Source organism: Periophthalmus magnuspinnatus, chromosome 8 (assembly GCF_009829125.3).
Source record: "Periophthalmus magnuspinnatus isolate fPerMag1 chromosome 8, fPerMag1.2.pri, whole genome shotgun sequence".
Lineage (NCBI taxonomy): Eukaryota > Metazoa > Chordata > Actinopteri > Gobiiformes > Gobiidae > Periophthalmus > Periophthalmus magnuspinnatus.
The window spans coordinates 3636864-3654665 of record NC_047133.1 but is presented as its reverse complement, the minus strand read 5'-3'; the positions used below and the strand labels follow the sequence as shown (position 1 = coordinate 3654665).

The following is a 17802-nucleotide window of genomic DNA, read 5'->3' as shown; positions in this document are numbered from 1 at the left end:
AAATCTCATCGTAGAACAGAAAAATAACCACAAAAACTGAACTGATTGTCCCATTTGTTACGTACGTGAACAATAAACGGATATAGCGTTTACCGTGACAAGTTTACCTACGTGTATGAGCGATTGCAAAAATAAAACTGAAGTACGGCGTAAGTACAGATCAGTGGGCGTGAACTGGTGGCGGTGACTCAAACACGCACGAATCGCTCTAAATACAGCTCCGACGGGCGGGGAAACGCGAAGGGGAAACCATTCTAACACTTCGCACAACGCCTCCTTTGAAATAAATTCCGTTTATTCACAATCAGTACCCAGAATCCTCCGCAAAGGTAATAAAATCCGAGCTTACAGTTAATGCTCTCAAACTCCACTTTAGCCTTTGTTCCTTATGGGCACTGTTCAAAGTCTCTCTGTATTCTCCTCCGTTATCTGCAGCAAATTTCCCAAGAGACCCACCAAAGTTTACTTTCAGAAGCATTACCGCGCCGTTACGTGTCCCTCCTCGCCGTACTACCAATACTTTTATCTGCTCCGGCGTTCAAAAGGATTCCGTCAGCGCTCCTTAAAAGTGAACGGGAATATGACAGGACGGCGATGAGCCTCTACATCACGGCGACGGAGAGGAGACAAATAGGCTCGTATAGTCATAATTTGAGCAAGAAACGTCAAAATCTGAAGTGCTGAAATACACACTGGTGAGAGTTGGTGTCGGAGTTTGATCTACCGAAACTCTGAAGGGAGTTTTTTTTTATTTTTCATTAGCAGTTACTCAAAGGCGTCTCGCGCGCCCTTACATCAGCTGTCCTTATAAAGCCGACGCTGGTAAAATCAATGTTTAAAGGAGCTCGATAATGCAGGATTCGGGGTTTTTAAACTACTTTTTGGGGATTAGCGTTTAGCATTGCTCTTTTATATTTTAAAAGCGGAAAAATATTGTGTGTGAAACATGTATGAAGTTAGCGCGAAAACGTGTTTATCAGCAGTGGGCGAATTATTGATTTTCTGTGACTAACTTTGAAAGAAGAAAGATTAAGTAAAAAAAAAAAGTATCTATAGATGAATATAAATATATATATCCACTGCTTAAAGATGTATTTTAAACTCCAAAAAAACAAAAAACAAAAAAAACCCAAACTGTACCCAATAAGACTACTAATACAACAGAAAAATGCCCAAAAATATTAAATACAAATTGAAATATTAATATAAAATAAAAATTAAAAATTAAATAAAATAAATAAAATTAAATTAAATAAAATAATAATAATAATAAATGTAAGTTAATAAATAAATGCTAATGCTAATAATAATAATAATTAAATAAATAAATCATTTTATTCGGTCATTACATTCAAACTCAAACATTATTCAACTGGTATAAGGTTGTACATAAGATTTCTATCATGACCGAAAGGGTTTAGGCTGAAATAAAAATGACTTATAATCCTATTTAATAATAATAATGCACAAGAATTCCAAGAAAAGCAGCATCAGTTCTACAACAAATTATTCAATATGTATATAAAAAAAAAAAGCTACAGACCAGAGCAGTTCACATGAATCATTCTGGAGTCCTGTAATTTTCAAAAAGTTCTGTTTTATACTGTACCTCTTTTTAAACGCTTCTTTTGTGCTGGAGCCTTTTAATTTATCATCAAGGTTGTTCCACACACTAACCCCTCGAACAGAAACACAATGACGTTTTTTACTGGTTCTAGTCTTACTTTTTTTTTAATAAACCTGTTCGTTTAAGATGATATTAACTCTCTCTGTTCAAATTACATCTGTAAACAAGGAGGGAGCTTATGATTATGATTTAACATTGTAACATGACTTTTTGACCATTTTTATTACACCTTTAAATCGTAACTAGTAGTAGCAGCTTTACTTATATCTTGAAAAACATGGAGTAACATCACCTATTTTTCTCCATAAAGATGATTAAGTTTAAATGTTTTACAGTCGAACAATCCAAGCCAAGACCCTCCGCTATAAAGTTACATAAAGTGCTTTTTCCACTGCCCATTGTCACGGTTATTGTCCTGTAGACTAGAACTTTCAGTGACCTCGCTGTAAAAAGAATCATTTATGAAGCAGACATCATAAGCTCAATTACCTGCAATTACCAGAAGTCGATTCCCCATGTCAGCGTTCTGCCCAAGCGCACGGCCCACGTCATGCACAAACAGTTTTGATTCTAATGAACCTCCATCACAGACCAGGCCATCAACTACGGCAAGCCCAAGTGGTCATAAGGGCTCAATGGCGGCGGAGCGGCGGTACAGAATGTGAGAAATACAAGCGATAAGAGTCCGAGCGTGGCGTCGAGGTGACACAGAGGGTTAGGCGTTTGACTGTGCACCACATTGTTTTTACGGACAAAAATTACAGTTTATGGGGCGGGTTGTGACAGTAAGGGCATCTGATGTAAAATTTACCAAATTATTGATTTTATGTGGCTACTAGAAGAGCAGAATGATGTTTAAAAATGTGTATATAGATGAATATTCATGTTCAGAAAGATGTATTTTAAACTACGGGACAAAATAAACTGTACACAAGGCCAAGGGCTACTAATAAACACAAAAATATATGTATAAAAAATAAATACAAAAATACAAATTAAAAATTAATAAAATAAAATGTGAAAATATTTAAAAATAAAATATAAAAAATAATATAAAAAATAAAATACAATATTAAATTGAACTGAAAAAAGCTACTGTAAAAAAAAAAAAAAAAATAATAATAATAATAATAATAATAATATGTGAAAAATTAGATGTGTTTTAAATTCCGAGACAAAATGGACAAAATATGTACTTTAAACTATCAGACTACACAAACTAGGGCTACTAATCCAACACAAAAAAATGCCCCAAAAATAGTAAATAAAAATTGAAATATTACTATAAAGGTATTGTAAAAAATATAAAATAAAATAAAATAATAATAATAATAATAATACATGTAAATAATAATATGAAAAATAAAATGTGTTTTAAATTCCAAGACAAAATTGAAAAAATAAGCACTTTAAACTATCAGACGAAACAAACTTCACATTACTAATCCTACACACACTAAAAACACCCAAAAATAATCAATCCAAATGTAAATATAACTAATCAACTTAAAAAAGAAGGAACGAAAGAATCAGTACGACAAGATTTATGTGATATCATAGTAACCTACTTGGACTCTCTTGTCAGGGGCTTGTCGTCTATTATTGCTTTGTTACAACACAAAGAGGACAGCACATCCCAGATCTCTCTCTTGTTCCAAGCGCTGTTGCCCCGGTGACCCCGTGTTCCCCTGTAATACTTTAATACAGCTTTGTGCAACACTGTCTGTGCTTTCTACTGCTGAAAGAGCCCGTTCTGCAAATAAACTGACATTTTGTCCAGCACCATTTTGGTTAAGGATATGATCACTGATTATTCTGCAAAACAAATTAGAATTATCAAAGAAAATCACTTAATTGAAACGTTCCTGGATTGTTATGTCATAGTTTGGGAAAACCCTGGTCTCTTGTGCTGTTTTTAAGTTCACAGGACTCGTTTTTAAATTGTTTTTACTATGAACATGTGCATAAATTAGCATAGTCCCATTTCTAATTGCTAAAAGGCTTTTTTTCATGATTCATTCTTATTGCGGACAGCAGGGGGAGCTCTAATGCAAATTTAATCACTCAAAACGGGGATTTTTCTTCTTCTTTTTTTCTTTTCTCAAACATTATATATAATTTTAAGTTCTAAGTATTATATCCAAACAATAATGTGACCAAAAGCACGTTTAAAAGCCAAAAACCAACAAAAAAGCATGATAGGTCCACTTTAACTTTAGCTTCTTCCTGATGTTACTGTTAGTCTTCTCTTGGCAAAAGCCTCTTATTCGGGGTGACATTGTACCACAGTGTGAATAATATTAGGAGAGTTTATCTGAATACAGTAATGAGGCTGTCTAAATGCCACATTTACTGGTTTGAATCTAATTGTCAAATGTGAAAAACTAATTTGACTGTTCAATTTCTAGTTTTGTTTACTAACATTAACATATTAATAGCTCACCAGATAATCATTTTGACCCAATTACATTTGTGTATGCTGTGTGTCAGGCTATTATTAGCGCATCAGTGGACAATTTGTCTCAGGTTTTCATTCATTTCCATTTTAAACTTCCCCAAACTATATCCAAATGTGCTAAAACAACAGGTGTCTATGCTAGCATGATTTGTGGCGTTAACGCGATTTCCCATTATTCCAATTTAAAAATATGGTTTGCGAAAAAGATACGTCAATTGCTCGTGACTTTTATGCCCTAGTATCAACAATCGCCCTATTAACAGCTCACTAAATCATCGTTCTGACCCTTTTAGAGGCAGGTCCAGCATTAGCTGACCTTGTCTCCGGCACAGAAACCAGAGGAGTGCCTTTATAAGTCCTTAGCGCATCGTAGCTATTAGCATTCTCTTTGCACATAAGTATGATATTAATTACTGTGGATCATTATAGCTGCCCTTGCCTGCACCTGGGCAAAGTTAATAGTCTATTAGTAAAGCATTAACATCCGATGGGTGTCCTCCCTGTGTGTTTTAGCTTTGGAGTGGGACCTGCAGAACGTCATCGCTCTTAGCACAGGCAAGGTTTTTTTTTACTGAATTCACTTTGGGGCTTAGACCTCGACAGGTATGGAAGAGGTCAAGAGTCTATTAGCAAAGCCGTAACATCTCATGGGTAATCTTCTGTCTGTGTTAGCTTTGGAGAGGGACCTGCAGAACACCATCGCTCTTAGCACAATCAAGGAGACGTTTTTTACTGAATTAACTTTGGCGCTTAGACTTTGGCAGGTATGGGAGAGGTCAACAGTCTATTAGCAAAGCCGTAACATCTCATGGGTAACCTGCTGTCTGTGTTAGCTTTGGAGTGAGACTTGCAGAACATCATCAGTCTTAGCACAATCAATGAGAAGTTTTTTGTTTTTACTGAATTAACTTTGGTGCTTAGACCTCGACAGGTATGGAAGAGGTCAAGAATCCATTAGCAAAGCTCATGGGTAACTTCCTGTCTGTGTTAACTTTGGATCGGGACCTGCAGAACATCATCAGTCAGCACAGTCAAAGAGAAGTTTTACCGAATTAACTTTGGCGCTTAGACTTTGGCAGGTATGGGAGAGGTTAAAAGTTTATTACCAAACCCATAACATCTCACGGGTAACCTCCTTGTGTGTAGGACTTTTAGAACATCATGAAAAAACGATGCAGTAGTGGAAGAGTAAATTGATTGAAGAGACTTTGGTGCTTAGACCTCTGCAGGTATAGGACGATACGAGTCAGTTAGTAAAACACCAACATCTCAAAGGGACCTCTGTGAGATTGGACCTTTCGAACTTAATCACCATAGACGCAGTAGCAGAATAGTAATTGAAATATGAAATAGTTAGACTTTGCCGCTTAGACCCTGGCAGGCAAAAGCAATAGATTATTCCTCCTAGTGTGTTTTAGCTTCATGGGGTGTAGGTTTTTTGTTTTAGGTGTGTAATAGTTTGATGAAGCTTCAGTCAACCAAATGTTAAAATAAATAATCAATCAGTTATTTTATTAGGATTATAATGATACCCCAGTAAAAAAGAGAATACATAGGTTTAGTTTGCAGGTTTTGACAATATTACACGATGAATTCTTTCCCTTGCGGTGGATAAAAAGAGATGGAAAGGCTGCAGAGGCTCGTGGGACTGCTGCTGATGAGGTCCCTGTGAAGTTTTTTGGAGAAGGGCTTGATGATAAAGGGGAGGAAAAATCACTTATCATTATAGTTCCCCTTGCCTGCACTCGGTCAAAGTTAATAGTCTATTAGCAAAGTATTACCATCTAACCCGTTTCCTCCCTGTGCGTTTCAGCTTCGTGGGCTGGGACCTGCAGAACATCATCACCCTTGACGCGGTGGAGGAGGACAGCCGCTCGCAGATCATGCTCAAGAAAGTGCAGTCTCCCGTGGTGCTCCTGTACTCCTCCAAAGACGAAGCGGTCATCATCCTGGAGGAGGCGCGATCGCTGGGCCTGACCGGATTCGGATACATCTGGATAGTACCGTCCCTCACCACCGGCAACCCGGAGATCACCCCCGAAGAGTTCCCGTCGGGCATGATCTCCGTGTCCTACGATGACTGGGACTACCCCATAGAGGCGCGGGTGAGAGACGGACTGGGGATTATCACGTCTGCGGCGGCGGCCATGTTGGAGGAGCACGGAGATATACCGGAGGCGAAGACGTCGTGCTACGGCCCCATGGAGAAGACCAATAAGCTGCCGCCCAGCGCACTGCACAAGTAAGTGGAGATAAAGCTTTGTGAGGGTGAAATATGTCGAGGTTTTAACGGACGAAATGTCAAAAGCTTTAATTTGACAAAACGTAAAACTTGTAACCCCATGCAAAGTAAGTTTTGAGTACAACTAATAATGATTTCACACACTCTAATATTTCGTTGTTCCACCTTTAGCTTCGCTGTGGCGTTGTTTCGATTTTGCTTCTGCAACGTCACAGATTTATTTCCATCCAGTGTTGCATTAATGTTTCTCCTGTTGCATTGATGCTGGTCGAGTCTGACGCTGCTCAAAGCTTCTCCAGCTCATCCCAAAGATTCTCAATGGGGTTAAGGTCTGGACTCTGTGGTGGACAATCCATGTGTGAAAATGATGTCTCTGTCTCTCCCTCTCTCTCTCTTCTTCTCTTTCTCTCTCTGCCTCCCTCTCTCTCTCCCTCTCTGCTTCTCTCACTCTCTCTCTCTCCTTCCCCCTCTCTCTTTCTCTATCTGTGTCTCTCCCTTTCTCTCTCCCTCCCTCTCCTTCTCTGTGCCACTCTCCCTCTGCTTCTCCCTCTCTCTCTCTGCTTTCTCTCTCTCTCCCCCTCCCTCTCAGCCTCCCTTTCTCTCCCTTCTTCTTCTCTCTCTCTCTCTCTTTCTCCCCCTCCCTCTCTCTTTGCCCCTCTCTCTCAGCCTCCCTTTTTCTCCCTTCTCCTCCCTCTCTCTCTGTCTCTCTCTGCTTCTCTTTCTCTCTGCCTCTCAGCCTCCCTTCTTCTCTCTCTCTATCTCTCTCTCTCCCTCTCTGCTTCTATTTCTCTCTCTTCCTTTCTCTCCCTCTCTCTCTCCCTCCCTCTCCCTCTCTGTGCCACTCTCTCTCTGCCTCTGTTTCTCCCTCTCTCTCTGCTTTCTCTCTCTCTTTCTCCCCCTCCCTCTCTTAGTCTCTCTCTGCTTCTCTTTCTCTCTCCCTCTCAGCCTCCCTTTCTCCCCCTCCCTCTCTCTCTCCCTCTCTCTGTGTCTCATACTCCTGATTCTCTCTTTCACAGTTTAATCCTGTTGAATCGTGACATTTTCATCTTGGAATATTCCCAAAAATCCCCTGCTGTAATAACCTGGTCATTCAGTATATTCAGGTGTCAGCTGACCTCATTCTGCTGAACCTCGACCGGACCAACTGCAGCAACTTCAACATATTTGCTCAGTTAAATCCAGGTGGCGACTCTTTTTTTTTGGCCAGGCAGTGTATTCCGACTATTACAACTGCACTACGTAACTTTTCTGACATGGATTCACCATCTGCTTGTCTCCGTGGAGATATTATTTACATTTCCTGTAACGTTTCACTACGACATTAGGCTAAGGTGTTTCTATTGCTAAAAAAAACAAGCATTCTCTCCACAGACCTGACCTGCAACTTGACCCGATATTATCACCTGTTCGCCTCCATGGAGATAAGATATAAGAGTTTAATGCCATATTTCGGAACATTCCAGGCAAAGCAATAATATCCCCATTGGAACAAGCAGAAAACGAACATCCGACATAAAAGTTGTACTGTTACATTACACTTAAATTAGTCAGGTAATGTTGATGTTTCCAGTAAATATAACCTGTAAATGTGATAAATGAAGTAGTAGGAGTTATTTATACCACTGCAGTTGTTAGTTGTAGTTGCAGTAGTGGCCCGTCTGATCATTTAGTAATTAATAGCAGTAGTTGTAGTACTGATAGCAGGAGAGGTGGACAGGTGGCGTCCTCGGTGTTATTGGTAACAGTAACCGTACTATTCGTGCTTGTTATACTGATGTAATGAGACAAATGAGTTCCCATCCGGCGCACTGCACAAGTAAGTGGAGCCGTAACGACGCGTGGGTGTTTGTTTGCTGTCTATAATGATCGACAGAGACGGGAACGGAATCGCGGATGTTAATAATGGATGACTGAGCCGACGTGTTTTCTCTCCATAGGTGTGTGGATCCTCGCTGGAGGTTTATTTTCAAACTTATATCGAATGAAAAGACTTTGACTAAGTTTGCGTCAGGTTACTAAAAAGTACTGAAGCCGCACTTATATTTCGGGTGTTACTTTTGCTGCTTTGACAGACGATGGTGGAAGTTTGAACGCACTTGGTAGTTTTGCTCAAGAAATGGAGAGGCTGAGGCGGCGGACGGTTCTGCTGCTGCGGTGGACATGTGGGACAGAGAGTAGATTTAGATTAACGACTTAAATCTTTTTCTTTTTTTCAGTATAAATGTGTAAATGTTTGTGTTTTACCCTAAAGCACATATGTCAACCTCAGGCCCGGGAGCCAAATCTGGCCCGTGATGTAATTATATTTGGCCCATGCACCACTAATACTACAAATCCCAGAATGCTTTGTTACTAGGCTGGTGCGCAGAGTAAATTAGTGTAGCAAATTGAGCTTGAATATGTGTTTTCTCTACGCACTTTTTCTACTTCTAAGTTTGGACTGTTAATAGTTTGAAAGTTTAATTTTCAGTAATCAAAATTATTAACTGTATTTATTTTTTTGGGCTTGTGAAAAAAAGATTTACTTGAAAAAAGAACTTGAAAGGCTACAGAGAGACATTATTTATTTATTTATTTAAAAAACAAAATTAATACTACTCATGTGTCTTTTATTTTAAATTTAATTCCTCATATTTTTGTAATAGAAAAGATTAAACATTACATATCAAGTGCTGTCAATGTTTCAATCGATCAAGAGTTTGGCTCGAGAATTTGTCTCAGTTTTTAATTTTGGCCCATTTAAATTAGAGTTTGACACCACTGCCATAAAAATATAAAATAAATATTATAAAATCAGAACTTTGTGACAAAATGTGACCTGTGTGCTCTTGATCGCTCCACCCAGTCTGAAAAAAACTGTTGTAAATCCACACAAACGCTCAGAAATTAACACTAAATCATACAAATTCATAAAAAAGTGGATAATAACACTGTTTTTATGAGAGCGAGAGATGAGCTGGAGAGATTTAAACACCTGCGTCCTCCTGACACGGGGGGAAAATCAGGGAGTCCGGCTTCAAGAGGTGATTGGCTAAGAAACAAAAATCGCACGTTGTGATTGGCCGACAGGAGACAGGTGTTCGGCAGCTATGGTCCAGAATGTTCACCCTGTTCCACGTATAGCACCACATTCTGTAGAGGCGTCAGAATGTCAGGTCACTCCAAATATGCCACGTTGCTTTTTGAAAAGTAGCAGACGATGACGGACACTCGGGGCCCCAGACTAAAAACTTGAGTTGGATTCACTGTACGTTCATTTTGGTGCAGCAGAACATAATTTGATCGCACCAAAGCTCAATGATTATTTAAGCTTTCACCGTATATTGTTCTTAAATTGCTTCAACATTGAGGGATAAATAAACAACTAAATATTAAATTCAAATTCTACTACACATTTATTAAAGAAAAGAAAAACAAACAAAGTAATAATTAAATGACTAGGACTTTTTCTTTGACTTAAGACAAAGCAGAATGAGGTAATATCCTTTGATTTTAATGAATAAAACTAGTATATAATATAAATATTGGCTTCAAAAACGAGTGAGAGCTCTGTGGTTTTAAGGATGTTTACAGTTTGCTGTTGTACGTGCAGAGTGAGACCTCACACGCTCAGTTTCAATAGATGATCTTCTATTTTCTTTCTCACCTCATGCAACTGCAGCCTCATTTAAGTACTGTATTTTTGGAATATAAGTCGCACGAGTATTAGTCGCACTGGAGTATAAGTCGCATGAGTATAAGTCGCACTGGAGTACAAGTCGCACCGGAGTATAAGTCGTGCCAGAGAATAAGTCGCACCGGAGTATAAGTCGCACTGGAGTATAAGTCGCACTGGAGTATAAGTCGCATGAGTACAATTCGCGCCGGAGTACAAGTCTCGCCGGAGTACAAGTCGCGCCGGAGTACAGGTCTTGCCGGAGTACAAGTCGCGCACGAGTACAAGTCGCACTAGAGTATAAGTCCCACCGGAGTATTAGTCGCACCAGAGTATTAGTCGCACCAGCCAAAAATTGCATAATAATGAAGAAAAAAACATATTCCACCTATAAATTGCATCCCCAGCCAAACTATGAAAAAAAGTGTGACTTTTTGCCCGGAAAATACGGTAACTAAAGAAAAACGTATGAAGGATCTGTAGATTTGATGTCATTGTTTAAAGGTAAAAACAGTGTTTCATTCACAAACAGATGAAAAAAGTCAAACTCATGAGTAAACGGTGCAGACCTGAGCGATTTGGCCTCAGCGTCTCGGACTGGTTTAGCGCTCCGATCAGACGCGAGAGGAGAGTAAGTGGATTAACCCTATTTTCAATTAAAACTGTCACTTACTGTGTTCTATATCATTTAACCCACGTTTCTAATTTGGAGAGATGAGTGGGGTGAGATGAGGAGCTGCAGGTGCATCCGTGCGCCGCAGGAAAACTTTCAATCGCACTGGGAAAATGTTCAGAGCATGTGTGTCCAAATTGGTCGCACTCTGGAGCTCTGCCACTAGAGGGGTCATTATATAGAATAGAGTGCGCCAAAAATAGCATCGCAAGCAGCAAAACAGAGAAATCGCTGTGTTTGCTGGATATTGTAAAGCTGTTTTATATGGCAACTAAGTAAAAGTACATGTAAAAGGACAGAAAAACAGTCAGGAATATATTTAAATGCCATTGTGATTATGAATAAACCCCTAAAGATGATATTAGCGCGGTGAGCAGCGTTGAGTAACGTGAAAACCATCCATTTTCTTCTGCTTATCTGGAGCAGGAAGCAGTCTAAGCAGGGACTTCCACACTTCCCTCATCCCAGACACTTCCTCCAGCTCCTCCGACGGGACCCCGAGGCGTTAACAGACCAGCCGAGAGACATCGTGTCCTGGGTCTTCCCGAAATCCTGAAATCGTTTACTAAATCATCATAACACTACACGGTTTACGATACTTTTCTGTTAATCAAGTTAATCATTAGCTAGATCCATAAAACAGACAAATAAAATGGTAAATGGTTTCATGAATGACTATTTTATGCGAAAAACAGTATTGTATTTATCTGTGCTGGGATTATCTTGTAACTTTCTATGATGCTAGCCCCAGTGGCAGTGTTTTTTTTGGGTTTTTTTAAATCCTAGGAGATAATTTAACAATCCAATTCATTTTTGCACAGCCCAAAATCACAACGGCGCTCGTCTCACGTGGCTTCACAAAACAAGAAGCTCAAACAATGGCTCCATTCATCTACGATATCTACTGTTCAGCGACCGGGCGTCTCCAACAAAGGGACAAACGGACGTACTGTTTGCTCCTAAGACGTTTCCCCGGCCGTACTGAACGTCTAAATGTACTGTATAGTCGAACGTTTACTGTGAGATTAAGGGGTTAGGCTGGATAATAGTAGTTTACACTTGAACTTCATTAGCACAGTTTCACAAAGAGGATAAAGGAAGTTTAAGCGAAGGACCGAGGAAACAGCAGGTGTTCTCTCCAAATAAGTGCCGTAAAGTCGATCCGCGCTTCACTGAGTACTCGTTAATGTTTGTCCCTTTCTCTTCCTCGTCTCAGTGGTTCTGTTTTGGACTGCGTTTGGTGTTTGCCCTCAGTCGGTAAAAGACGATGGAGGCCGTTCCAAAGATGTCTCATCCCATCTGCCGGAAGAAGCAGACGTGCACGCTGCAATTTGAAAAGCATCGTCAGTTTATAACATTTTGGAAAGAACTTATGTTGAATGAAATGTAGGCAAACACGCTGGATTGTTATTTACTTACAGAAATATTGAGTTTGCATCTTTAGCGTAGCTTTTTGCTGAGGTACGCAAAGACGTTAAAGCAGATCTATTCCGCAAAATCGACTTTTCAGAGCGTTTAAACATGTTGTAGTCGTTTCCCGTTCTCAGTTACCCTCTGGAAGTTGTATTTGGAGAGATTCGTGCGTGTTTCAGCGAGCTTTAATCGCTTATTTTCAAGACGCCATATCGCCGGTCAATCCCTATTTTCACCACCGTCTTTGTACGCACTGCTTTCTCCAAATTAATTTTCTTAATCGATGATAGTTTAATCGTTTATCGTGGGGGTTATGTTCTAAAAAAACCCGCAATAGGCAAAATCCGCGAAGTATCAGCTTTATTTTGTACATTATTCTATATGTTTTTGGCTGTAAAACCCCTCACCACACACTTTATACACTTTTCTCACACAGGCGTTAACATTTTCTCACATTTCTCTCTCGTTTAAACTCTCTCAAAGTTCAAACCTTCATAGATTTTTAAAAATAAGTACAGTATTATAGAATGAAACCACGTTATTTTCCTTCTTCTTTATGTGACAAACCGAAGATTCATTTATTCTGTAATGGCGCCCCCTACAGCCGAGGAACTTCTACCTTCTACCTTCCCTCAGCGTGTCCAGAAGTCCAACTTTTTCTGCGACGGTTAGCATCTTCCTCGACCTTTTGGGAGCGACCGCAGGAGCCTTTGTCGGTGCAGAACTTTATTCTCTCTGTTTTTGTCTGTAAAACCCCTCACCACACACTTTATACACTTTTCTCACACAGGCGTTAACATTTTCTCACATTTCTCTCTCGTTTAAACTCTCTCAAAGTTCAAACCTTCGTCGGCGTCTTTGTCGGTGCAGAACGTTTCATCGACATTGTGGGTTTTGTCGGGGAGAAAACAAATTGCAAACGTACAGATTCTCTTATGTGTTTGATTCTTGTAGTGACGATGTAAAGTCGACATTGTTTAAATCTTAAATGTTATTGTACGACCTCTGGACTAATTACTAAAAAAAACCCAGAATACAAAGTCTGCAGGTGGTCTATAATGAAACTTTCGCTCTCGAGGAGGCCGTGATGTCCTAGAGCGACCAAGATGTTTGCTACTGCGCGAGTGAACACTTTACAAGCTGCACGAAGAACCCTGTAACCTGCCCTGACAGACTCGACGGCCTGTTTCCATGGAGATGTTTAATACTGCAGCGTGTGGCTTTCCTCGCCGCGCAGTCTCATCTCCTCACACTAGAATCAGTAATGTTAATTCATCAATTCTTTTAAGGGTTTTAGTAACTAGAAGCAATATTTTTCCTTCAACTTTGACCTCTCACATACAGTATTTGTAAAAGTATAACAAAGTACGGCTGCTGAGGTTTGTAGCTTAATTGCGCAAGTACTGAATTGTTTGTTTATTCTCTCAGCAGCTCCGCGTACACCAGGAAGCGCCACGTTCTGCTCCACCGATTTCAAAATATAGGCTTTGTACGAGTTCATGAAACGTAATTAGTGTTTCCAGGCTTTTAATTAGATTGTGGACCACTCAAAACACTTTCGCGGACTGGATTTTATAGCTAAAAGCAAAGAAAAAACTGCACGATTTTATGATTTAAAAGTTTAAAAGTTTAGGCTCACGTTGGTACGAGGTTTGAAATCTCGACAACAATCGTTTTAGCATCAAATTTACACCAGATCGGTAAAAGAAACACTGCCATAAGTGGAAAACAGAAGGAAGTTTGAAAGACAATCTTGACACGGTTTGTTTTTTCTGGCACTTCAAACAACCAAGCACGACTATTTCCTTCTTTAAAAAGCCGTGGCAGTGGCATTAGTAATTCTTATTCTGAATTTCAAGGGATGTAAATAGCTTTGTTCAAAACCTAGAACCCACTTGAACGCTACATGGTAATTTTATTCAAATTGCCACCCACTATTTAATTCTATTCCTTTTTTCCCCAAAACCTTTGTTTAACCAGTAGTTCTAGTTGATATTCAGAACGCTCACGGAAAAAAAACGCTTTAACATCTTTGTCACTCCAGTTTAAACTTCATAAATAAACTGATATATTAACCACTGATCACATTTCAATCATCGTTTATATTTACACGAACGACAAAAGTCTGATTATCGTCTGATTCTAGCGATTTGACGTTTTTGAAAAAGTCGGCTTTTTTGCACGGTCCCTTAACGTGAACGATTCATTTTTTTTAAAAGAGACGGATCTTTTTCTTTCTAATTTGTTTGCATTTCTCTACTGATTACGCTGATTATTATACTGATGATTATATGATTACACTGATCACTGAACCAGCACAGGAATCAGGATAAACTAATGAGACAAATACGACACGTGCAAGAGAATGTTTAACCGTGTAGCGACAGATGCTATCGATAAACGACTGTACCTTCACATTTTTAAATAGTTTTCTACGTTGACCTACCACAACAATAACAATTCTCAATATAAGTCTCCATCAGAACGAAAAAATGAGTTAAATAAAGCAGATTATATTCTTAAATCGCGGTTGCGGACTTTCCATTGTCACTGTTTCTCTATGAAAAAGTGCGTTTGCATCACTGTTTGTTAGAAGAAAACTGCACTGTATGAAGTTTGTCTATAAGGGACGACTTCAAAAACTGCCAGAATACCTCAAATGTTTGTTAATCATTGATACCGGAACATTTAACACCAGATCACGTGACTGCGTAAGGCTAAAGACGAGCTGCAACAGAACTGAGACGGGATTTTTAGCTGTTTTTCTTCACAAAAATGGACTCCACTGCAAGGAAAAGCAAAACTGGACACGTGGGTGACACAGTTGCAGTTTAATAATCTGATAACAAACTTTTATACACACACCTGCCCCTGTTTTTGATGTTTTATATGGACTTATTTGTCTTATTGATTGTTCTTTTCAGTTTGTATTGGGTTTTAAACAACGCGCCCAAGAAAAAGAGAGTCCAAGTGTCTCATTTGGCCCCGCTGTATAAATAAAGATAAATAAATAAATGTAAATTCAAACGGCGTCTCAAAGCAGAGGCGTGAGGCTCTTTAAATATGTTACTGTCTTTACGGTAATGCGCTTACGTCGCCCTCGAAGACGACCAATCAGAGCACAGGGGCCACTCTGATTGGTCATTTTAGGTATTTGAAAGGAAAAATAAGGATGGATATGTAAAATAGAGGTAGTTGTGTGGAAAAAAAGGCAAAAGTACATGCTGATTCGTACTTTAACATGATTTTTACGGCTAAAAAAGAAAAAAAAAAGTCTAGGCGAGCTGTAACAGTCTATAATGTGCTCAGTCCTTAAAGGATTAACACCAAAAGAGTTATTTTAAAATACACTGTACTTTGTCCAAACTGAGTAACTGACACATATAAGCAAGTATTTTTAAGATCTACTCATTTGGCTATGTGATTATCCAAGTTAGTAGGATTTTTTATAAATATCTAATTGTCATTTTTCACACAAACATTATTTAGCGATGTCGGCGTTAATCGTAACCTTCTGTTCAAAGTTCAGATTTAAACGTGTCCAGAAGATACAGAATAAGTTGTACGCAGAAGAACGTACGATACTTCAAATATCGCAGCCTTTGTGCTTCGCTAACTCCTTTCGTTCAGTGTCCAGTGTCGGGTAAAAATCCCGCTCCGTAGATTTTCCCTTTGTACCTCGTGTCAGCGGACCTCGTGCTCGGTGGCCTCGGGTCCTCCGGGGCTCCACAGATGGCCGGGTCTTGGGTGAGAGAGCTCAGCCAATCGGGTTCGGTGACAGAGACGGGGCCTGGATGTACAAGGAGGGGTCGGGCACTGGGCCAGTCCTGTGGAGAGACGTCGACAGATGTTCGAGGAAAGGTGGGCGGAGGACTGTACCAAAACTGGAGAGAGATTTTTTAGACGCTTTAGTAGCTTTAACGTCCAAAAGTGAATATACGTCCAAACACGTGTCTTAATATTTTCCCGGCTGTCACCTTGCGCAGTTGAATGCCTCTCCTCGTCTGCTCTTAATCGTTAGAGCTAGCCCCAAGTTCGATCGTTGTGTCCTTGGGCGAGACACTTAACCCATCTCACTTCCGTCGACTCTGCGTACATTGGCGTATGAGTTTTTGTGTGAATGGTTGAGTTTTTCCTTGACGTAAACCGCTTTGAGGTAGAAAAGTGTCGCAATTTACCGCTTAAAGCTCTCGACCGTCGACCCCCAAACATTCATCTCCAACAGTTTGCGTCTTTGTCCCACTGATACAAACCTTGTTGCCACAGCTCCATGTTTAATAACCCATCCCGCGCCCCCAACTCGCCATATTTCTGCTGACCGTCGGACGCCAAAAAGCTCCATAAGGCTCATTGACCACAGGCTGGCTCTGGGCCCCTGTCTTTAAAAAACAAAACAAAAAAACACTGGTACATCTTTAAATCCTTTCCGACATTGGCTCGCCGTGTGGGCTTCCAGCAAACTTTTACCTCACTCACTTTGGCCCTGACAGCCGCACTGATAAATCCGCTTTGACACGTCCAAGATGAATATGTTTTGCAGTGTAATAGAAAAAGAAAATTAAATAAAACCCGGAGACAAATGACCAACTAAGAGGGGCCGGCCAGCGCTGCAATCAGACCGAGTGACAAGTCCTGGCCCGGGATAAAATATAGGTCGTTGTGTGGTTATAAATGCGTGCGTGTTGTGGGATATAGGCGTGTGTGTGTGTGTGTGTGTGTGTGTGTGAGCGGAGAAGAAAGAACCCACCTTCAGATACTGTCATGACAGATTTGCGGCGTAGCGTTCACCTTGCTTGGGCGGACAGTGCGGCTTAAAAGACTTTAGCAATTATTTATCAGAGCGTGTGGGCCCACGTGTCGAGGTGTACGCAGGTTAGTGTGTGTGTGTGTGTGTGTGTGTGTGGAGGGTGGAGGTGGGTGGGGGTTGCGTGTAGTTTGTTCTGACAAGTAATTTAAGTCCGTGGCCGTGATGGATGACGGGTCACACTACAGGAAACGAGCACGGTCCTCTGCACATGTGAGGGACGCGCCGGGACGTTGTCTGTTCGCCTGCGGATGTACGTGTAGCGAGGTGTACGCGGCGTGGACCGTTCTCGTGGGCGGAGACTCTGGAGTGTATAAAGGTGGAGCGCGTTACTGCGTTTGATCGTGCGCGGTGGTCACATCTCGCTAAATGGATAAAAACTGTAGTAAAACGTTTTTGTTTCGAGTGGGGTTGGTTCTTTTGACGTTAAATTCAAGTATTTCTCTTTTTTATGCTATTTTATTCTAGCAGCCCTTTATTGATTATTTTAATAATAGATGAATACAAAGACGGTCCTCCTATATGTGTAGGTTTGTAGTTATGTGTATGTATGTGTGGACATGTATTTGTATATACGTGTATGTGTAGGTGCAGGTATTCTGTTTTTCCTTTTTTCTTTTTTTTCTTCATTTATTTATTTATTTATTTATTTATTTATTTTTATTTATTTATTTGTATTTATTTATTTATTTATTTATTTTTATTTATTTATTTTTATTTCTTTATTTTTATTTCTTTATTTCTTTATTTTCATTTATTTATTTATTTATTTTTATTTATTTATTTATTTTCATTTATTTATTTATTTATTTTTATTTATTTTTATTTATTTATTTATTTATATTTATTTATTTATTTATTTTCCTTTAAAAAAATTATCTTTTTGTTCTATTGTTCAAAAACACAATAAAAAGAGTAAAAAAAAAAAAA

The 17802-nt window shown here is 39.6% G+C and overlaps 1 protein-coding gene across 1 annotated transcript in view; it reads left to right on the top strand.

Moving 5' to 3' along the window:
- Nucleotides 1-17802, top strand: part of grin2aa (glutamate receptor, ionotropic, N-methyl D-aspartate 2A, a) — a 282924-nt gene that overhangs the window by 158128 nt on the left and 106994 nt on the right. The window contains exon 3 of the mRNA XM_055223747.1: nucleotides 5899-6281. Coding sequence (XP_055079722.1) covers nucleotides 5899-6281 — 383 coding nt within the window. The remainder of the gene's footprint in view (nucleotides 1-5898; nucleotides 6282-17802) is intronic.